The sequence below is a fragment of the Barbus barbus genome, assembly GCF_936440315.1.
Source record: "Barbus barbus genome assembly, chromosome: 1".
Taxonomy (NCBI): domain Eukaryota; kingdom Metazoa; phylum Chordata; class Actinopteri; order Cypriniformes; family Cyprinidae; genus Barbus; species Barbus barbus.
Genome location: NC_136729.1, coordinates 19,498,108 through 19,520,956, shown reverse-complemented (window position 1 = coordinate 19,520,956; position 22,849 = coordinate 19,498,108). Strand labels below are relative to the sequence as shown.

The window sequence follows — 22,849 nt, the reverse complement described above, 5'->3', positions numbered from 1 at the left end:
CTCAGTTTCCCATGTGTGATCCAGCAACACTGAGAAAGCAGTAGTTAAAAAAGTTGCCGTTTTATATAAAAAGAATGAATGCACAAGTTCTGCAACAAGATAAGATATACAGCTGGCTCATCTTTTCAAGGACTATTATTTGAAGATACATTAAAAAGTATGATCTACTGATATTTTAGGAAGGTTTAAGGATATTTTAAGAGCAAACAAGGAAAGAACACAAACCTTCTTCACATTCCATTTATTATTATTTCTACTATTAAATTCTTGCAAAATTATGAAGGGGAAGTAACCTGATATAACTTATCTTATCTGAAGCAACTGACAGAATAAGACAAAACACACTGGCCAAAAGAAACAGTGGAATCTCTTTGTGCAATAAAAGTTCTCATTCTTTGTCTGAAGCAACTCAGCAGTGACACCTTAAGGAGGGGAAAAAAAAAATATTGACAGTTTTATTAACTTCAACATTTATTTGACCCCATGACTTCATTTCAATTTTTTATTTTAATTACAATTAATGAGTACATCAAGAAGACAATATCAAAAATACAATATCAAAATATATTTATATTTAATGAGAAAAGCATGGACCGCATTGTAAAGAGTATATCACACACTGGCATAACTTCCTGTATTTTTCCTTTATGTCACATTCAGGTCTTTGGATTTACATAAAGCCAAAGACTGTTTGATGCTTTCTTACTTTTTAAAAGTAAACACCAAAATATATAAATATATCCTGTTAACATAGTCTTCTAGGCAAAACAAATCATCATAAAATAAATTTTTTGGCAACAAAATGAATGGATACTTTAAGGCTTGTTTCATACTAAATAAAATAAAATGCATCAACTGTCCGACTTGACATTTTCACAGTTCTTTTTTTGCTCAGAAACATAATTCACTTATGATACAACCAAAAAATGTATGGTGTATCCCTCTGAAGCAGAGCAAATATGACTCATCTTGAGGTAAAACTGTAAACTGCAAAGAGAGCAAAGCTCCAATAATGGCTCTGAAAGTAGCGAAGAGATACGTCCTATGTATGGATGCAACTGAGAATGATCTCAAATACAGAAATCTTCCATGTGTAAAGTCTTGTTGTACAGACGGAAGTCTGATATTAAAGAATCTGGTTTGAACCTTCATCTTTCACACCTCAGTGCATCTGCTGTTATATTTATCATTTGCTTCCCTGTTAGAGACAGAAATACAAGAACAGTTGATTTTTTCCGCTGCGGCTTCAAACTGGACTTCTAAATATTTGAATATAACTTTACAATGAATGCAAAGCAGCAAGAAAGAATTATATCTCAAAGTACATACTCAAGTTCCTTTTTCAGTCTTCTCAGTTTGTCGTCTAGCCTGTCATTCTTCACACTGATGGGACTGTCAGGTATAAACCAGGCTGCAATAAATTTGCACATCACCACTCCGTGCTGAGCAGAGAGAGAAGCACAGAAGATCTCAGACAATGTTAAACCAAAAATGAACACAGTAATGCACGTTAAAAGATAACACATACAATAAAACAGAAAGTTAAGTTGAATAGCTAATATTTGTACCTCGAACAGAATAACAAAGGCAAAGCGAAGTGCCAGAATGAGCCAAAACTGAGAGGTGAGACTCTGGTCTTCATCACTGCGGTAGTCTTTGTAACTGTAAAATACACATTCAATGCACATGAAGAATTTCCCTTATTAGCCCGTATGAACAAACCAATTAAGTTCATATGTAAAACCAACAAAACAAGTGTCACCTGCACTGCGTAATATTATGTCCTTTCTCTGTCAAGTACTTGAAGTCTTTTTGGACGTTCACATTAGACATGAATGCTGTTGCCAGAGTGTTGTTGATATATCCTGTCATACAGCTGTCAGACAAAATCAATGTACTCATTACAGGAGAAATCTAGTGCCATATATGCTTAAATCAGCAAACTTTTGATTTGACACTTTTTTTTTGCCAAGAAATTGTGGAGAGATAAAAAGGTGGGGGGCGGACTGTTTATTTGGTTTCCTACTCACTCCAGGCTTGTACTATTGCTGGCAGCACAAGGTCCATAATGATAACGATACACCAGACGGGGTATGAAGTCAGAGGAAATCCCAATCACTAGTCCATTAGCAATGACAGCCATCACCCCAACAGCTTCTAATATTCTAGTCCACACACCTGCCAGAGGAGAATAAACGGCACATTATGTTTACTTGATGCTGAAAACTGACATACATGTCATCATCTACACAAATACAGTAGCTATTCACCGATGTCATTTGTCTTTTTGGGCACTAGGCGGCGCTCAAGGCTGACCATCTTGATGGCATCCAGTCTGATCTCAAATATGTTATTGATAAGGGCCAACAAGGGGGCCAGAGGGAACGCAGCGACAAAGATGGTGGTGAAACTGAACTGAAGAACTAACAACACAGAGAACGGTATATGTTAGTAAATGATATTTTAGCATGGGAACATTACCACAAAAAATAAAGCATGTGGCTTTACTGTAAAGATTACGCAAACAAATGTCAAAATATAAATGAAAATAAATAAAAAGATGTAATTGGTAAGTCAGCGGTACTGTAAAACTAGTTTGTACTGAAGACAGGTAACCGAGAAAGATACGAACCCATTTCCAAAAACTCGTTAAACAAAGTGAAAGCATTAACATCATTCAGGTCGTAGTTTTCCAACCAGTTACGAAGCTCGCATTGGTCACATGGGTCGAAGCTGCCCCTGTCCTCTCGACATGCCTTCCAACAGTTACCAAACTTTCTGCACATCGTCTTGGCTTTCGTCCGCTTAAAACACAGCTTTAAGGAGCTGCAACCACCAACAAAGAAAAAGAAGCAGAGATAGAAGTCCGATACTGTATTTTTAAATCTGAAAATATGTGACCCTGGACCACAAAACCAGTCTGAAGTAGCAGGGGTATATTTGTAGCAATAGCCAAAAATATATTGTATTGTTCAAAATTAAAAATTTTACTTTTATGCCAAAAATCATTAGGACATTAAGTAAAGATCATGTTCCGTGAAGATATTCTATAAATTTCTTACCGTAAATATATCAAAACTTTTTTTTTTTAATTCGTAATATGCATTGCTAAGAACTTCATTTGGACAACTTTAAAGGTGATTTTCTCAATATTTGGATTTTTTGGCTTCCTCAGATTCCAGATTTTCAGATTGTATCTCAGTTGTATCTCAGCCAAATATTGTCTGATCCTAACAAACCATACATCAGTGGAAAGCATATTTATTCAGCTTTCAGAATATATATAAAACTCAATTTAGAAAAATTTACACTTAAGACGGGTTTTGTGGTCCAGGGTCACATATATGAAGATTTTATCTTATTTAGTTTTAGTGCATATTTAGAAAACACTTACGGCACTGTGAACTCAAATATGTTGTTGATTGTTTGTTTGAGCACCATAATAACAGCCATTTGGATGAAGAGATCTGTAATGCAGCCACTTGGATGACACTAAATCACAGTTTGCAATTAGATTTCAAGATTAGAATCACACTAAAACTTCCTGACAAATGCAAAAATATAGTTACACTGAGGGAAAAAATTATTTGATCCCCTGCTGATTTTGTACGTTTGCTCACTGACAAAGAAATGATCAGTCTATAATTTTAATGGTAGGTTTATTTGAACAGTGAGAGAGATTAACAACAACAAAAATCCAGAAAAACGCATTTCAAAAAAGTTATAAATTGATTTGCACTTTAATGAGTGAAATAAGTATTTGACCCCTTCACAAAACATGACTTAGTACTTGGTGACAAAGCACACAGAGGTCAGACATTTCTTGTAGTTGGCCACCAGGTTTACACACATCTCAGGAGGGATTTTGTCCCACTCCTCTTTGCAGATCCTCTCTAAGTCATTAAGGTTTTGAGGCTGAAGTTTGGCAACTCGAACCTTCAGCTCCCTCCACAGATTTTCTATGGGATTAAGGTCTGGAGACTGGCTAGGCCACTCCAGGACCTTAATGTGCTTCTTCTTGAGCCACTCCTTTGTTGCCTTGGCCGTGTGTTTTGGGTCATTGTCATGCTGGAATACCCATCCACGACTCATTTTCAACATTTTCGATTTCCATCGTCCCTTTGATGCGGTGCGGTTGTCCTTTCCCCTTAGCAGAAAAACACCCCCAAAGCATAATGTTTCCACCTCCATGTTTGACAGCGGGGATGGTGTTCTTGGGGTCATAGGCAGCATTCCTCCTCCTCTAAACATGGCGAGTTGAGTTGATGCCAAGGAGCTCAATTTTGGTCTCATCTGAGCACAACAATTTCACCCAGTTCTCCTCTGAATTATTTAGATGTTCATTAGCAAACTTCAGACGGGCCTGTACATGCGCTTTCTTGAGCAGGGGGACCTTGCGGGCGCTGCAGGATTGCAGTCCTTCACAGCGTTACCAATTGTTTTCTTGGTGACTATGGTCCCAGATGCCTTGATATTATTGACAAGATCCTCCCGTGTAGTTCTGGGCTGATTCCTCACCGTTCTCATGATCATTAAAACTCCACGAGGTGAGATCTTGCATGGAGCCCCAGACCGAGGGAGATTGAGTTATTTTGTGTTTCTTCCATTTGGGAATAATCACACCAACTGCTTGGGAATGGTCTTGTAGCACATTCCAGCCTTGTGTAGGTCTACAATCTTGTCCCTAACAGCTCTTTGGTTTTGGCCATGGTGGAGAGACTCCCTTTAAGAGAGTGCTCCTAATCTCAGCTCCTTACCTGTATAAAAGACAGCCTATCCACCGAAGCAATCAATCAATCAGATTCCAAACTCTCCACCATGGCCAAGACAAAAGAGCTGTCCAAGGATGTCAAGGACAAGATTGTAGACCTACACAAGGCTGGAATGGACTACAAGACCATCGCCAAGCAGCCAGAAATCTTGCTGATTGATAGGGGATCAAAAACTTATTTGAGTCATTAAAATGCAAATCAATTTATAACTGTTTAAATGCGTTTTTCTGGATTTTTTTGCTATTGTCTCTCACTGTTCAAATAAACCTACCAACCTACCAAATTATAGACTGATCATTTCTTTGTCAGTGGGCAAATGTACAAAATCATTCAAATATTTTTTTCCCTCACTGTAAATATGCATTTCTAAATGTAAATGTAATGTAAAATAACACAAGCATAACTTGTACCTCTTCTAGTCTCCACTGCCCTGCAATTCGAACATATTTTCCTGGATAGCCATTGATCCTACGTACAGCATAAAGAGACGCTTTGAATAGCCTGTCACAAAAGTAAATAACTACAAAAGCACACACACATATGCGCAATTACCTTCCTAGAAAGAACGCCACATAAAATAGAGATGAGAAGAGAGTAAAGAATTGAAATGTGAACATCTTCACTGTGAAGCGCTTCTCTGTGGCTGCAAAAGAGCGGGTCTTTTCTGCAAATAAACAGGCATTACATGTTAATACTGGTAGTTTGTCAGTTAATTAATGTAACTGATTTCATGCAAACATTTAATACCCACCAAATTCACACAGTTTGAAGGCCACAACTTTGTTGACCTGAAAAGAAATGAATCCATTATTTTCTTCCAGAAAGACCCTACGTTCTTTAATAAGCAAATGTTTTTTCTCATTAGACAGTTTATCTATCAGTACTCACCCGAGTCATGACCTGAATAGTAATGTAGTGCAGCACTGCTCCAGATAACATGGCTATTGTGGTGGAATGATCACGCAGAAATGGCCAATTGCTTTTGGACATCAACATTGCAGTTAAAACACGGCAGATGACCAGAGCATGGGTCAGACCTATGATCACCACCAGCTGAACACAATGAAGATAAATTATTATTTGATACATTATTTGCTTGTATGTGTAAGTGTAAGTAGTAAGTGAAAGTTTCTCACCACTAATGTGACCAAAAGAAGCACCACGATGCTGCGCAGATAGGAATGTCTGAACTCTTTTGGCTTACACTTGGGGTTATTTACGATCTCCAAAATCAATTCTTCCTGTGGATAGATCAAGTTATTTGGGACCCTTAGAAGATGTGCATTAAATACGCTAAAAGTGATAATGAGGAAAAAAGTAATGGCCCTACCTCCTCCTCGCACCAGTCAAACACTTTCCACTTTGACACATGCAGAGCTCGATGTCTCTTCCACAGCTCCAAGAACAGGGTTGCTAGTCAAACAACATAATAGTACTTCAGCATCTGTCATATCACATAGAAACATGGGTATCATTTTTGGCAAAAACTCACCCCAAATTGCCATGAACATGGAAAAAAATACCGTCCCTTCATTGTCAAATAGTTGGCTCACCTGTTTGTAAATAAGGTGACACAAAGAAGCACTATCAGATAATAGTGCTATTTATCTTGAATTCACAATACTGTTCAAATGCTTGGGGTCAGCAAGATTTCTTTTGGAAAAAAATGTATACTTTTATTGAGGAAGAATGTGCTACACTGATCAAAAGTAACGATAAATATATGCTCCTTTGAACTTTCTATTTAGCAAAGAATTCTGAAAAACAAAAAGGTTTACACAGATATTAAGCAGCACAACTCTTTCCAAATCAGTATATTAGAATGATTCCTGAAGGATCATGTGACACTGAAGACTGGAGTAATGGCTGCTGAAAATCACAGCTCTGCCATCACAGGAAAAAATATATTAAAATAGAAAACAGTGATTTTAAATTGTAATACGTCACAGTATTAGTATTTTTACTGTATTTTTGATTACAAAAATGCAGACTTAGTGATCATAAAAGACTTCTTTCGAAAACATTCAAAACTCTTACCAACCCCTAATAATATTCAGCACTTTTCAACACTATTAACTGTTGTATATTATATATAATAACATATATAATAGTGTCAAAAAGTGCTGAATTATAATTAAACAGTCACTTGTTTATTCACTGACTTTGGCATATGTACAGGTGTCAGACAGGTTCCACACACTGCATGCTATGTCACATCTTGGACACATGATGATGTCGGAGTCACAGACTTCATGACTGTAAGAACACACCACAACACACAGACACCAACAGCAATTTAAAGATAATTGGGTGTAGATTAAAATCAGATTAGTCTGACTGAATTTGATCTGTCATCTGTTTCTACACCTCAACACTCACGTGAATCGGTTTGCTCTAAATATACTCACATGAGCGGACTTGTATTGAAGAAGGCAAGGCCGTACAAGAACACAACAATACCAATAACAGCTGCAGGGACGAGCATGCGTGTGTACCAGCCCAGCCACAGGTAATACAGTGCCACTTTCTCTCCGAAATAGTCCCTAAAAATGACGTGCATACAGATAGTGTCAAAAAAATATAATCACGGAACAGAGAACACAAGATAAAACAAGGATAACTTACTTGATATCAGTGACAGGCTGTTGAAAAAGCTTCATTACTGCCAACCAGCTTGCCCACTTCTTCTTTAGTTTTTTCTGCTCTTTTTTCTGAAGAGACAAGTCAACAATGTTTAACAAAACCTTTTAGAATAAAAAGCTCAGATATTTATTTTATGATTTGTTTGGCTACTGTGTAGATGAATACAACAAATAAGGGCTTAAAGACATTTACCTCATGCAGACAGAAGATGGACTCAAAAGCACCTTGACACAACAGGTCTCTAAGGCCCTCTTACAGAGTAAAATAGTGGATAGAGACATTGATAATATTAGAGGGGCTCAGTTCTTGTCCCATTTTAATACTTCTTAAAACTAATTGAACATGAATGGGTGTTTCTATTATATTTAAGGCCTTTTGATACGTGCTTAGGCAAATGTAAACACATTTAGATTCAATTTAGTTTTACATTACACCCATTTTATGTATAGCTTTTTTTAACGTTTTTGAAAGGCTTAAAGATTAAAAGAAAATCTTAAAACATTTAAAAAAAAAAAAAAACTTGATGCCAAACTATCAAAAGGTACACTGTAAAAAAATAATCGTAAAAAAACGGTCAAATGACTGGCAGCTACGGCTGCCAAACAAAAACCGTAAAATTACGGTAAAATATCTTAATTCAAACAAGGAAAAACCTGTAAAATAACAGGGGTTTTTTTCTAAAACTTTTAATGAAAAATCTGTAAAATGATCGTTTTTGCACTTTATTGGAATTAAGATATTTTTCATTTATTTTACGGTTTTTGTTTGGCAGCCGTAGCTGCCAGTCATTTGACCGTTTTTTTACGATTATTTTTTTTACAGTGTAGTGTACGTTCTTAGTTTCAGGTTCAGAATGAGACGATACAACAATAGGGAAAAAAAGATGAACTGAAAGTGAAAATGAAAGACAGAGAGAGGAAACATGTACCTCCTGATCCTATAAAGGTATTGTTCAAGATAAAGTGGACAATCCTGATTCTATGAAACATAGAAATGGAAACTCATTACAAAAGCTTTGAATGGAACAACAGATTTCAAATGCATTTTAAGCAAAGTGAGGATGATTACTGTGACCCGTTACCTGGTGCACAATGAGGCAGACAAGTCACACTTTTGCTCTCCACTCCAGTTACAGGCATCAGACACCTTTAGTAAGTACTTGTACTTGGCAAAAATCTCCTCAGGTGCACAGATACCGAAGAACACCTTTCCAACATGTTCAATTCTCTGTTTAACAGAAATGAGAGCCTTAAGTAAGAAAAATGTAGCTGAAAAAAATTAACTGAAAGACACATCACTAATGTGTGTAACGGTGACAACATACAGTCACTTTAATGTTCTTCTGTTTCAGTTCGCAGATAAAGGCATCCTGCTTCTTGAATATTTGGTCTTCCATGTCCTCCACTTTATCAGCCACCAGGACATAGTCATATAATCGAGGAATGTACAAGTTATGCTAAATGAAACAAATGCAGAAACAACAAGGTTGAGAGAGAGAGAATCTAGCTGCAGACCTGCTATTTTTCTGGGAATATCAATTATCAATCAGATGACTGTTTTATTGCTGACTGTTGGTGTTGTGTCAATATTTGTGTCTGTGACTGTCACTTGGTTTTCTCAGGAAGTTCAGGTCATGCAAGGCAAGTGGTGATGTGAATGTGGCATTATGACCATAGTGTGGTAATTTCATCATGTGCTTTGCTTGTGTACTTATCATAACTGAACATGTGCTTATGTAAAAGTATCACTGTGGTGACTGTTGTATTGAAGCCAGTTGGTAAAAAAAATGCACATGTGGCATGGTCTCTTTCCATACCTGTGATGGAAGTAAAAGCTCATTTCCATTGTCCAGCTCATGCAGAGCCACATCTTCCTGCAATACAGAATACTTTATATGCATAAATTATACAAATTTCAGTGTATATGTGAACTCCCTCAGTCTGAATCAGAATTCTATCTGCTGGCACTATACCTCAAGTCCCTCACAGCAGAAGACTTCTGTATGTACTTCAAATTAATCAACCCAGTCTCTTTAACTGACATACTGTAAAGGAAAACGTGCATCATGCAAACTGACATTTGTTTGTGAAGCCAGCCTTATCTCAATTGAAACGCAAATGTCTAACCCATCATCATGCAAGTTATTACAGTGATAGCTGGACAGTAATACTTAATGACTAACCTTTATACTATAAAAAGCAAATTGACCATATTATTGTACAGTGAGAACCTTTTTTTGTACAATGAAGATTTTCACTCACGTTGTCATGCTAACAGTATACTTAATAATTGACCTTAAAAAAAATTGGTATAAATTAATTTACTAGTCGTGTCAGATTTTTGGACCCAGGTGCATCTGGACTTCAGTGGAGCTTATTTACATTCTTGCAGAAACCATGTGTTTGTGTAGAAATCGAAGCTAATGGGATTGGAATTATATTATAGTATAATGCATATAATTTATAACATTGTTAAAGGACGTAAAACAGTCTTAAAAAAAAAAAAAAAAAAAATACAAATTTTAAGCTTTATTTCTTCCTGTTCTAAATTGTACTTTCTGTTTGACAGCAGCTATTACTGCTGGTATGACTGCAGGTCTAGACATGCCTTGAGTTTGGGTAACCTTCTATAGAACTACAATTGTCTGAGTGTGTGTTGGAAAGACAGAAACACTGAGGAATCACTAAGACAATGGATTTTGATTCTTCACTTCTGCCTTACATAATCATTAACTGAAGCCACAAAACTAAAGTATGTTCTTGCTCTATGACGTTTAAAGCAACACAGCCTCATGACAAATAACCTGTTCAACCACAACAACACTATTATTCATTCAGATGGAGCACACATTTTACGCAATACGAACGCATACATGTTAATTTTACATCTCACAACATGCATTACTAATGAGTCTAAAACATAAAATAAATAAATAAATATTTTTCTAGCAAATAAATGAGCTGTCAGATTAAAACAAGAGCATAAACATTGATACTGTTTGATTACAGTCACAGCAAAGCCTCTTTTCTGAGGCATACACCTGAAAGGTCTCAGCAACAGGATGTTCAGGTGTGGTGAGTGCTCCTCAGAAAAGTGTCATCTTCTGAGGACATTAATCCCTCCTAAATAACACTGTTATACCTTTGTGAAATAACTACACTATACACATTTTAATTATTCAAATGAGACAGTTATTTTACATCCAAATACACAGTTATTCACGAAAGAAAAAATATATAGTCATAACAAAGGTTTTTTTTTTGTCTTGCTTGACAGAAGAGTGTAAACGAAAACATGTGCCTCCCTACTTTAAACAGTGCTATGGGATATAATGTTACTGTAAATTGCCTCTCTATATATTGTGGAACATATTAAGTAAGCTTAACCAATGATGTTTACGACAGGGTGAGTGCAACACAGAAACTGCTACTGTGTCTACTGTACTGAAAATTATATATTTAAGGGTATAAAGAAATGTTTCATTCTAAATAGCTCTAACTATTTAGTCAGAAAACAGCACTAGTCTTTTTCTCTTCACATGAGCGATGTCTCACATTGACCAATGAAATGAATAAACTCTTCACTTCAAGATCAATCACAGAGACAGGCCTTTACCTATGCACCTGCGAAACCTGCAACACACACACACACACACACACACACACACACACTGTACCTCTCGATCAGTGAAGAACATCCTCATCAAAGTTCCCAAAGCAGATCAGTTAAGTTTAGGCAGACTGACGTTGGTGTCTCTTCTTTTATCCTCACATAGCCAAGGACCAGCTCTAACTAATGCAAGAAATTAAAACTAACCGAGAGCGATCGAAAGCAGTGTGAACTTCCGCATTTTCGTGTAAGACATCGGCAAGCCCGACGGTATGCTCGTGCTATTTACCTTGAGACCACATACGTCATATCTTTCTGTTGAAGGGCGGGTCTGAGGCTTCTTTACTGTCGGTACACGCATATCATTACTGATACCGAGAGATCGATACTCTTAAAGCAGTTCACGTTTCACAGACGTTACTGCCAACAGTTAGCTATGAATGTGCAGAGGTGGTCACTCCTCTGAAATTATAACGCGCCGCGAAAATACTTGCTTTAACAACAATCAGTAAAAAAAAAAAAAAAAAAAAAAAAAGTATATATATATATATATATAGGAACAAGACCCCCCCCCCCCCCATCTGAGGGTTTTCCCCCCTAATAATATTATTAAAAAAACACGCTGTGTATTGTAAATAATGTTTTATACTTAAAATAATTGTGTAAGTTGTAAAACAAAAATGCGTTTTAAGTTTCGAAACATTTTGAGTCTCCCCCTCCTTTGACTCACAGTGCTTTGGTCCAAATGCTTTCCTCTTTTATATCACACACACAAGTCAAGAGATAATAAGTCTCAATAGTTGTGGAACTCCAGTAAGTAAGGCTGTCAATTGGCTATTTTATTCACTTAAACATCGGATGAAGTGATTATTTTCTCTTTGCGAGAGCAGCGTGTTTCTGAGAGCGCGCGTCCGGTTTTGTGCGAGAGCAAAGTAAATCCGCGTGCGAGGGAAGAGATTCGCGCTAACGCGTTATATTCATTTGCTTTCGCGCTACAGTACGCTCTCGACATTTGTCATTAAAATAACGCCTTAGTCTCCCTGCTACACTAATAGTTGTAGCTTTCCTCTGTGTATACATCCTTACAAGAACAATTTTAGCTGTATTACTTGTGTCCCCTTCAAAAACTGCTCTTGAGAAATTGTATTCGCTTTGGATAAAAGCGTCTGCTAAATGTAAATATATAACAATAATAATAATAATAATAATAATAATATTACTATATATATATATATATATATATATATAGGCAGGGCCGCGCCAAGGGGGGGGCACTCGCGGGCCGTGCCCCCCCCCCCCCCCCCAACGAGTTACTGTGCCCCACCACTTTCCTCCCTCCTCCTTGTTGAACGCGATCGACTTTGAAAGCGAACGTACTGATAAAACAGCGCAAATAAGATAGTGCTGCAAAGTTGATTCTGTGCTTACTTGATCTAATATTTTATGTTTTAGATTTAAGTAGCAAATGAGAATCGCTAAAATTAATGCATATATTTTGAGACAATGGTCTTCTTAACAATTTTTAGTTTTGTTTATGATAATTAAAGCAACAGTTTTTAAATAATGAAAGAATATGTAAAAGCATGATTTGGGGGGTAAAAAGCGCCCCTGCTGTTGGGGCTAAAGGCGCACAATAATTAACATGATAATTAATAGATGACTGACTTTTCCAATTGTTGACATGACATGGTTAGATTCAGATGGTAAATATCACATATTATGTTGTTATAAATATCAAATATATTATGCATGTGTCCATATTAGAGATAATCACCATGTTTAGAATGAAACCATCATATTTAAAAACATGATATTAATCATATCATATAATAACATATATTTTGTTGTTACTACTGTTAATATATATTCAATTATTATTGGATCTTCAATACTTTCAGAATCTTTACTTATTAAAATGATTTTGTTTCTGTATTTTAAAATTTTTTTTTATATTAACATTTTAATGACAGCATATTTATTGAACAAAATTATTATTATTATTTTCAAATTAAGCATAAAACAGTGGCGGGCCGTGCATTTTATACCTAGGCCTTCAATGGCATCCTACATGAATCAATCCACCTCTTAATCATAATCATAACCATCATAATGATGCCATGGCTATAGAAACCATAAATACAGGTCCTTCTCAAAAAATTAGCATATTGTGATAAAGTTCATTATTTTCTGTAATGTACTGATAAACATTAGACTTTCATATATTTTAGATTCATTACAACACAACTGAAGTAGTTCAAGCCTTTTATTGTTTTAATATTGATGATTTTGGCATACAGCTCATGAAAACCCAAAATTCCTATCTCAAAAAATTAGCATATTTCATCCGACCAATAAAAGAAAAGTGTTTTTAATACAAAAAAAGTCAACCTTCAAATAATTATGTTCAGTTATGCACTCAATACTTAGTCGGGAATCCTTTTGCAGAAATGACTGCTTCAATGCGGCGTGGCATGGAGGCAATCAGCCTGTGGCACTGCTGAGGTGTTATGGAGGCCCAGGATGCTTCGATAGCGGCCTTAAGCTCATCCAGAGCGTTGGGTCTTGCGTCTCTCAACTTTCTCTTCACAATATCCCACAGATTCTCTATGGGGTTCAGGTCAGGAGAGTTGGCAGGCCAATTGAGCACAGTAATACCATGGTCAGTAAACCATTTACCAGTGGTTTTGGCACTGTCAGCAGGTGCCAGGTCGTGCTGAAAAATGAAATCTTCATCTCCATAAAGCTTTTCAGCAGATGGAAGCATGAAGTGCTCCAAAATCTCCTGATAGCTAGCTGCATTGACCCTGCCCTTGATAGGACCAACACCAGCATCACTGACTGTGGGTACTTGACACTGGACTTCAGGCATTTTGGCATTTCCCTCTCCCCAGTCTTCCTCCAGACTCTGGCACCTTGATTTCCGAATGACATGCAAAATTTGCTTTCATCCGAAAAAAGTACTTTGGACCACTGAGCAACAGTCCAGTGCTGCTTCTCTGTAGCCCAGGTCAGGCGCTTCTGCCGCTGTTTCTGGTTCAAAAGTGGCTTGACCTGGGGAATGCGGCACCTGTAGCCCATTTCCTGCACATGCCTGTACACGGTGGCTCTGGATGTTTCTACTCCAGACTCAGTCCACTGCTTCCGCAGGTCCCCCAAGGTCTGGAATCGGTCCTTCTCCACAATCTTCCTCAGGGTCCGGTCACCTCTTCTCGTTGTGCTGCGTTTTCTGCCACACTTTTTCCTTCCCACAGACTTCCCACTGAGGTGCCTTGATACAGCACTCTGGGAACAGCCTATTCGTTCAGAAATTTCTTTCTGTGTCTTACCCTCTTGCTTGAGGGTGTCAATGATGGCCTTCTGGACAGCAGTCAGGTCGGCAGTCTTACCCATGATTGCGGTTTTGAGTAATGAACCAGGCTGGGAGTTTTTAAAAGCCTCAGGAATCTTTTGCAGGTGTTTAGAGTTAATTAGTTGATTCAGATGATTAGGTTAATAGCTCGTTTAGAGAACCTTTTCATGATATGCTAATTTTTTGAGATAGGAATTTTGGGTTTTCATGAGCTGTATGCCAAAATCATCAATATTAAAACAATAAAAGGCTTGAACTACTTCAGTTGTGTTGTAATGAATCTAAAATATATGAAAGTCTAATGTTTATCAGTACATTACAGAAAATAATGAACTTTATCACAATATGCTAATTTTTTGAGAAGGACCTGTATTACAAAGAAATGCAGTGTAGCAGGGCATTGCATCACAGACTTACGTAGCGAGAACGCATCAGCTGAGGCATTAACCTGACAAAATGAAACAAATAGAGTCCACCCGATGTTCTTACAGACATTTATTAACTCAAACGTGTTTATACCTTACACATAACATTGGTATAAAACAAATAAGGCGATTACATGTGTTTTAAAGTTGACCAAACAATTAAACGAACTCTTACTGCTTTTCGTCTTCACGAGTCTGGAAAATGCCAGTTAGCACAGCTTTACTGGGAAAGCGAGCAGGTAACATTAAAAAAATTAATACAAGACGACGAAGAAAAGCGTAGGCTATAGATGTGTTTTAACGTTCATTGCATGTAAAGTAAAACATTTCAAAAGTTTGTTGTTTTAATTTTGATGATTAGAGCTTACAGCTCATGAAAATCAAAAATACAGTATCTCAAAATATTTATATTTGAGCTTCATTAAATGACCATCTCTACAGTATAAATTCCGGGTATCTCTTGTTCTTTGAAACCAGGATAACGGGGAAGACTGCTGACTTGGCAATGATCCAGAAGACAATCATTGACTACGTTTACATGCGCACGAATAATGCTATTATTTCCAATAATCAGAGTAAGGACTTAATCGCATTATGATGCTTACATGTCAAGAGCAAATCTCTTACTCCTGTTTGCATGTAATTTCCATTATTATTATTAATCGCTAAGAATTGGTTAATTTTTTTTACTGCCATTATTCACATACCCCACTGTGCAGCACAAATGATGGACTCAGAAAGAGCAGGTGTGTTACTGGCCGCTGTTTTAATTTATTTACGTCTAATGAAAAACACTTTTGTATGATTGTATTTAGGGCTGGACAATAATTCAATATCAATATGTATCACGATATAATTTTTTTTCAGTAACGGTGGTATGATTTTTAAACACATTTCCGATATTTCGATATACTTTACCAGTGTTTATCATACATTGATTTATTTGTGGTGTTTGACTCTAAATCAAAACGCGGCGCGGGTGATTTATATGAATGTATCTCTGAAGGGAACCGACTGTCTTCAGAATAATGGCATTTTCATTTTATCTGATAAAGTAGCATTCATGAGCGGAGCTGCTTAGATTACAGCCATTAGCCTACTGATCATATGGAAACCGCTAGTTACTGGGGAACCGGGGGGGGGGGGGGGGGGGGGTGTTATAGAAATTAATACTTTTATTTAGCAAGCATGCTTTAAATTGATCAAAAGTGATGATAAAGACATTTATAATGTTACAAAAGATTTAAATTTCAGATATATGTTGTTCTTCTGAACTTTCTATTCATCAAAAAAACCTAAAATAATTTTCTTCTCCGCTGTTTTCAACAATTTTTTTTTTGCAGCAAACCAGCATATTATAATGATTTCTGAAGAATCATGTGACTGTAGAACGATGCTAAAAATTCAGCTTTGAAATCACAGGAACAACTTGCATTTTAAAATATTTTCAAATAGAAAAGAGTTATTTTAAATGGTAAATATTTCAAAATGTTACTGTTTTTGCTGTATTTTGGATCAAATAAATGAAGGCTTGGTGAGCAGAAGAGACAAAAAAACTAAAATCTCACTGTTCAAAAACTTTTGACTGCCCACATAGCAAACGGACTTGGCCCAAATGTGGCCTCAAACTGGCACTGCTGGCCTCCTGTCGGCAATGGCTTGTACCCATTCAGCCAGAGCTAGGCCATGTGTGGCAATGATGGCACAGCGTGAATCATGGCAAACAATATGAGGGCCAATTGTTGGTGGGAGTGTGGCCCAGATCAGGCAGTGACCTGACAGCATATTATGAGACCCATGAAAAACAAGATAAATAAAATATGATAAAATGATCACAGAAATTTTAATTAAGTGTAGTACACTCTTAAAAATAAAGGTGCTTCACGATGCCATAAGAACCTTTTTGTCTAAATGGTTCCATAAAGGACCTTCAACATCTGAAGAACCTTTCTGTTTCACAAAAGGTTCTTTGTGGTGAAAGAAGGTTTATGATATTTAGGTTTATGTTCTTTGTGGTGAAAGGTTTATTACTGACACTCTATCCTCCAATTTGATACTGTTAAGTGCTTTGACACAATCTTTATTGTTAAAAGTGCTCTATAAATAAAAGGTGACTTGACTTGTGTATACATACAGTATCTCACAGAAGTGAGCACACCCCTCACATTTTTGTAAATGTTTTATATCTTTTAATGTGACTACACTGAAGAAATGACACTTCCCTACAATGTGAATTAGTGAGTGTACAGCTTGTATAACAGTGTAAATTTGCTGTCCACTCAAATTAACTCAATGCACAGCCATTAATGTCTAAACCATTGGCCACAAAAGTGAGTACACCCCTAAGTGAAAATGTCCAAATGGGGCCCAATTAACCATTTTCTCTCCCCGGTGTCATGTGACTCGTTAGTGTTACAAGGTCTCGGGTGTGAATGGGGAGCAAGTGCGTTAAATTTGGTGTTAATCGCTCTCACTCTCTCATACTGGTCATTGGAAGTTCAACATGGCACCTCATGGCAAAGAACTCTCTTGAGGATCTGAAAAAAAGAATTGTTGCTTTACATAAAGATGGCGTAGGCTATAAGAAGATTGCCAAGACCCTGAAACTGAGCTGCAGCACGGTGGCCAAGACCATACAGTGGTTTAACAGGACAGGTTCCACTCAGAACAGGCCTTGCCACGGTTGACCAAAGAAGTTGAGTGCACGTGCTCAGCGTCATATCCAGAGGTTGTGTTTGGTAAATAGACGTATGAGTGCTGCCAGCATTGCTGCAGTGGCTGAAGAGGTGAGGGGTCAGCCTATCAGTGCTCAGACCATACCCCGCACACTGCATCAAATTGTTCTGCATGGCTGTGTCCCAGAAGGAAGCCTCTTCTAAAGATGATCCACAAGAAAGCCTGCAAACAGTTTGCTGAAGACAAGCAGACTGAGGACATGGATTACTGGAACCATGTCCTGTGGTCTGATGAGACCAAGATAAACTTATTTGGTTCAGATGGTGTCAAGTGTGTGTGGTGGCAACCAGGTGAGGAGTACAAAGACAAGTGTGTCTTGCCTACAGTCAAGCATGGTGGTGGGAGTGTCATGTCTGGGGCGGCATGAGTGCTACCAGCACTGGGGAGCTACAGTTCATTGAGGGAATCATGAATGCAACATGTACTGTGACATAATGAAGCAGAGATTGGGCCACAGGGCAGTATTCCAACATGATAATAACCCCAAACACACCTCCAAGACGACCACTGCCTTGCTAAAGAAGCTGAGGATAAAGGTGATGAACTGGCCAAGCATGTCTCCAGACCTAAACCCTATTGAGCATCTGTGGGCATCCTCAAACGGAAGGTGGAGGAGCGCAAGGTCTCTAACTTCCACCAGCTCTGTGATGTCGTCATGGAGGACTGGAAGAGGACTCCAGTGGCAACCTGTGAAGCTCTGGTGAACTCCATGCCCAAGAGGGTTAAGGCAGTGCTGGAAAATAATGGTGGCCACACAAAATATTGACACTTTGGGCCCAATTTGGACAATTTCACTTAGGGGTGTACTCACTTTTGTGGCCAGCGGTTTAGACATTAATGGCTGTGTGTCGAGTTATTTTGAGGAGACAGCAAATTTACACTGTTATACAAGCTGTACACTCACTAATTCACATTGTAGCAAAGTGTCATTTCTTCAGTGTTGTCACATTAAAAGATATAAAACATTTACAAAAATGTGAGGGGTGTACTCACTTCTGTGAGATACTGTATGTATGTATACACAAATCAAGTCACCATTATTTATATAACGCTTTAACAATACAGATTGTGTCACTTCTGTGAGATACTGTACATGCATACATACAATCAATATTTTATTGTATCTTAGTAATAGTAATCTTGTAATTTCCACGATTTTTCCAGGTCTGCAAATTATACTTCTGTAATTTGGTTTAGCAGGACAGCGGGACCCCTGAAAATAATATACGTTTCCCCTCTCCATATAATAAGCACTGGCCACTTAATTTAGCGACAATAATAAAAGTAGTTAGTTGTCGTTTGTCAAACTCAATGCCCATGGTTGTTATAGTCTTGCTACTGTACCAGAAGAGGAATTCTTCTCCTAATTTGCATTGTTCATGATCAGTCAACATGTGGCCATGCAAAACACTGAGCTTTACATTTTCACCAACATTAAGACAAAGCACATTTGTTAAACGTGATCTCAAAGTACATAACGGAGTCAAATTTATTCATGAAAAGTGGTCATAAAATTTGACACTGTATCTCAGCATAATTGTACAGACACTAAAACACTGATAATGCTAAAGACAGGTTTTTAAATGATAGATATGTGGGTTATTTTGTTTCACTGTTCTTTAGAACTAGTATGACAGTACGAGCCTTTCATGGATTATACAACAAAAACTACGATACGTGGAAAGTCAAACAACTTTATACAAAACAGTATGTTTGAACAACATAAACATTAAAACGGTTTTAAGTGTTTACGTTCAAAGTGCTCACTCTGTGCCGCCTTCAAATGTTTTACGGAAATGTTTGCGATTTACTTTCTTGCTACTGTTGAATACAACACTGGACACCTTTTTGTCTTCCTCCTTTTTTTCAGTCCCCCACTTTCTTTTTTTCTCTTTATTCTTCAATGGGCTGATGCGGTGATGAAGAGGACCATCCTCTCCTTCATCAGTCTCTTGTCTGTCATCCAAGTGTTGAAGTTCAACTTCTTCCTGCGTAGCATGATCAAATTTGCTCCCACTCTGATCTTTAATCTTGGGTTTAGAGAACACAATCTTATTCTCACTGGTGCTGCCATGATCCTGGTTGAAAGCTGGAGAGAAAGTCTCAAGCACATCTTTCTGAGACCTCCTGCTGTCTTGAAGACCTTGTATGAACTGATGAGCAATCTGACTATTCTTTTCACTGGTGTCAGCGGTATCTTCAAGATTGTAGTGGGTCCAGCGCTCAGGGTGTGCAAGGTAGTCTGGGAGTTTTTTACCTGGAAGTTCTTTTTTGGTTGTCTCTTGACCACCACACTTACTTTGAGCATCCTGTGGAGGTGATGGCGGAGCAGGACGGGCAAACGTACCATCAAGGATGTTGTCTTCGCCAAGATCTTTAGATGTTAGCTTTGAAGCACTATCCAGCTGTGCAAAGATGTCCCTGCTCCGATCACAGAAACCAGAGCTCCCACCTGTCAGTCTGAAGGTGGGATTTTTTTGAGGAACAGACCGGACATGCTGCCGAGTCTCGTCTTCATCCTCTGAGGACGATGACAAGTCCTCAACCTTTCTGCTGAAATCAGTGGGCTCATCAGAGTCAGAGTCACTTAGAGAAAGATCATCTGGAAGTTCAATTGCATCTCTATTAGACAGACTGAGAGCATCCTTTTCTTTGCGGTTTGAATCACTCATTGTGCTGCTACTCTGAGGTTAGGTCAAGTGATACAATTAGAAGCTTGATATTTATGCTGAGAGATCTTCTGAAAGATCTGTAGATAAAATAAAAGAAGAAATATTTACTTAGTGATGCACTAAACCATAATCTCCTGACAGTTTCTCCAAGAGTAACAAAGTAAATGTAAAATACTGACTGCACATAATACTAGTGCTAATAAACTAAATAGAATGGTGATCTTGAACTTTATTTTTTTACCAACTCATGAAAGATAAACTGACAAATGGAGAGAAAAACATATATGAAGAACTACTCGCTCACCAAAAGGATCAGTGCGATCAGGAGCAGTGAGATCTTCACTTATTAAATATACTGTACAATTACATGTATTTAGCACAGGTACTCCAATAAATTAATAATGATTAACATCCATATTTTTACAGATCTCGTGACGCTGTGGTTCTTTAATATGAAGCCGTCTGTATGTTTCAGAATGGCAAAACTCTGAAGAAAGCAGAGGATTTGTTATACAGCTGGAACGACGCATGGGTGCATGCAGGTTTCTTACTGGGCTTGAAGACTCACAGGTACTGCGAGCTGGTCATTTTACCTAAAATCACTGAGACCAGAGTAAAGTTATGACCATAGGGGTAGTCTTGAGGCTGTCCTCTTCTTCCTAAGCGTGTGTGAAACAAAATCAGCATATCTTTGTATATCTGATTTTTAAGTTAACGAAATTAGCAAAATAGAGGCATTTTGACTAAATGAATCATTACTTGAAATGTCAGTGAACAGAAAGATAATATCTGATCACGCATCATAAGACAGCTAACGCAGCTAATCCGCCTAGCTGTGATAATTAACGTGATCTAAAATACTCAAAACGCCCTTAGACCCTACAGAATTTGCGATTTAAAAAAATGTGATTTAAATATAGCATCCATATTTGGAAGATTACTCACTTATTTGACTCGTATCTGGCTGTTCACATAAGCAATAGCATACCTTTAGCTGTAGTAAATGCGCATGCAACACGAAGAGGTGCTTTGTGGGTAATGTAGTTTTCCTTCAAGAAGGAAAACGGCTGCGTCGTCCACTTCTTCTTAAATATAATATAATATAATTATTATTTATTAATTTATTATTTTAACGTAAATGTATAAATATAGGTGGTGACTGGTATGTAATCTATTGAAGAATTCATATTCTTTTTAAATGTTAAGTGTATAGTTCTTTAAAGAACCATTTGTTTCTTAGTATGAAGAACATTTTTTAAAAGAATTTACCACTATGAAGAATCTTTTGTGGGATGGAAAAGTTCCATGTATGTTAAATATTCTTCATGGAATGCCCAAAACTACTACCTTTATTAGAACATTTTTAGAATGTAGGATGGCAATAACGCCCTTTTAAGTCCACTTCACAGGGTATTATGGGGGATTGGCCACACCTACATCCACCCCCCAGCAGACCAGCAGAGGGAGCAAATGCTCTAAGATAGAAGCACGTGCGACCTGAACCAATGTGCTTTCATTAAAAATGAATAGAGGTAATGGATATAGGCATGCATATAGTAAGAATCATAATCCCAAGTCTCCTTTACAGGACAAACATGACAAATAGAGATGTATACTTTTACATATTAATTTTGAATGTAATAAAACATTTATACCATAGTAATGTGACTTAACATAGGAAACACAGGAAATAAAGAACGTGACCCCAGAGCCCCGTAATACTTTTCACAAATTGTATCAGTATGCCGACGGAAAGCCACTCCCCTTTAAGACATCACCATCACCATCATCACATCTCTTCAGCTCGCCGCCGCCGCTGCTGCTCCTCTAGGTAATTGATGTTATGAATAATAAAGCGAGCGAGGTATTCACAGTTTAGCCATTACATTCTCCCTACTAACATCCTAAAGCTTGAAGGCGGAAATCCCTTTCGGCAGCCAAAAAAAAAAGACAGATTAATCTGGTTGATTTTTTATTTATCACGTGGGAGAAAAGAAACGCACGAATTTAACATGAAGAGAATAACGGGGAAGACGAAAGAAGCCACTTTGATAGAAATGTCCAACACGCTTGATTCTCAGATTGAAGGTAAGAAATAGTTGAGTAACAATAATATGCCTTATTGTTCAGTATCATAATAATGAGAAGGTCAGTCTCTTGGGAGTTGTTGTCAGCGTAAAGGACAAGAGAAATGAATAACCTCTGCGTTAAATCGATTGATCAGCGCAGAATCAAAGAACGATGAAAAAGAAACGCTACATGCTCGCTGGTCAGTTCGCCATAACAAAATAAAGATAAGCGGTTTTGAGCTAAAATAGTTTAAGTTCCTGAAATGACAAGGCATGGAAAAGTTGCGGTCTACACCCCGAGACTGTTGTTACCTGGCACTGAGCTGTATCCTGCATTACGAAAGCGTGTTTTAACAGGGTTTAAATCCAGTAAAAGAGTCCTGGTGTTCGACCTACGGATTAAGAAAAAGTACAGAGAAACGTGATATTTTATTGTACGTATCTTTGTATGAATCGCAGTTTTGGAGGACCACCCCTTTAGTTTTCGCTTTGCTCTGTCTTGCCACATGGCTTGGCCTCAGTCTCAGTTTAATTTGGGAATCAAACAGTCCTTATGTTGAATCGGTTAAATGTG

General features: G+C 37.6%; 3 protein-coding genes across 8 annotated transcripts in view; 1 reads left to right on the top strand and 2 right to left on the bottom strand.

Annotated features, from left to right (window-relative positions):
* Positions 1-231: 231 nt before the first annotated feature.
* Positions 232-11,316, bottom strand: LOC306869311 (anoctamin-9-like). Its single transcript, XM_079416011.1, has 24 exons — positions 11,092-11,316; positions 9,232-9,288; positions 8,740-8,871; positions 8,497-8,642; positions 8,344-8,393; positions 7,608-7,666; positions 7,398-7,483; positions 7,181-7,315; positions 6,935-7,028; positions 6,265-6,325; positions 6,103-6,185; positions 5,909-6,013; positions 5,661-5,825; positions 5,524-5,560; positions 5,325-5,436; positions 5,183-5,240; positions 3,395-3,492; positions 2,633-2,826; positions 2,271-2,423; positions 2,031-2,178; positions 1,763-1,876; positions 1,569-1,662; positions 1,330-1,442; positions 232-1,198 (listed from the first exon to the last, which is right to left on the bottom strand). Exons 1-24 carry the CDS (start codon positions 11,116-11,118, stop codon positions 1,156-1,158), a joined length of 2,364 nt encoding a protein of 787 aa, XP_079272137.1. The 5' UTR covers positions 11,119-11,316; the 3' UTR covers positions 232-1,155.
* A 7,673-nt stretch (positions 11,317-18,989) lies between these two features.
* LOC306874145 (U5 small nuclear ribonucleoprotein TSSC4-like) lies at positions 18,990-22,730 on the bottom strand. 5 transcript variants are annotated; one of them, XM_079423953.1, is made up of 3 exons: positions 21,195-21,248; positions 20,758-20,865; positions 18,990-20,283 (listed from the first exon to the last, which is right to left on the bottom strand). In XM_079423953.1, exon 3 carries the CDS (start codon positions 20,204-20,206, stop codon positions 19,298-19,300), a length of 909 nt encoding a protein of 302 aa, XP_079280079.1. In that variant the 5' UTR covers positions 20,207-20,283; positions 20,758-20,865; positions 21,195-21,248; the 3' UTR covers positions 18,990-19,297. The 5 variants fall into 5 exon arrangements, with proteins under 5 accessions (XP_079280079.1, XP_079280078.1, XP_079280075.1 ...); XM_079423951.1 differs by having other exon boundaries at positions 18,996-20,283; positions 21,152-21,243; XM_079423952.1 differs by lacking the exons at positions 20,758-20,865; positions 21,195-21,248 and adding an exon at positions 22,588-22,730.
* LOC306874134 (anoctamin-5-like) overlaps positions 21,997-22,849 on the top strand; it is a 35,509-nt gene continuing 34,656 nt past the window's right edge. Inside the window, exon 1 of one of the 2 annotated variants that reach the window (XM_079423934.1) lies at positions 21,997-22,294. In XM_079423934.1, coding sequence (XP_079280060.1) covers positions 22,219-22,294 — 76 coding nt within the window. In that variant the 5' untranslated portion in view covers positions 21,997-22,218. The remainder of the gene's footprint in view (positions 22,295-22,849) is intronic. The other variant, XM_079423935.1, reaches the window with a different exon arrangement.

Excerpts from the sequence above, each read along its gene's own strand:
- LOC306874145 (XM_079423952.1), bottom strand. The coding sequence starts at position 20,206 with ATGAGTGATTCAAACCGCAAAGAAAAGGATGCTCTCAGTCTGTCTAAT.
- LOC306869311 (XM_079416011.1), bottom strand. The coding sequence starts at position 11,118 with ATGAGGATGTTCTTCACTGATCGAGAG. Across the intron at positions 8,643-8,739 it reads AGAAGAACATTAAAGTGACT|AGAATTGAACATGTTGGAAA; the intron begins GTATGTTGTCAC and ends TCTGTTAAACAG. Across the intron at positions 5,561-5,660 it reads CTATTCAGGTCATGACTCGG|GTCAACAAAGTTGTGGCCTT; the intron begins GTGAGTACTGAT and ends ATTTCTTTTCAG.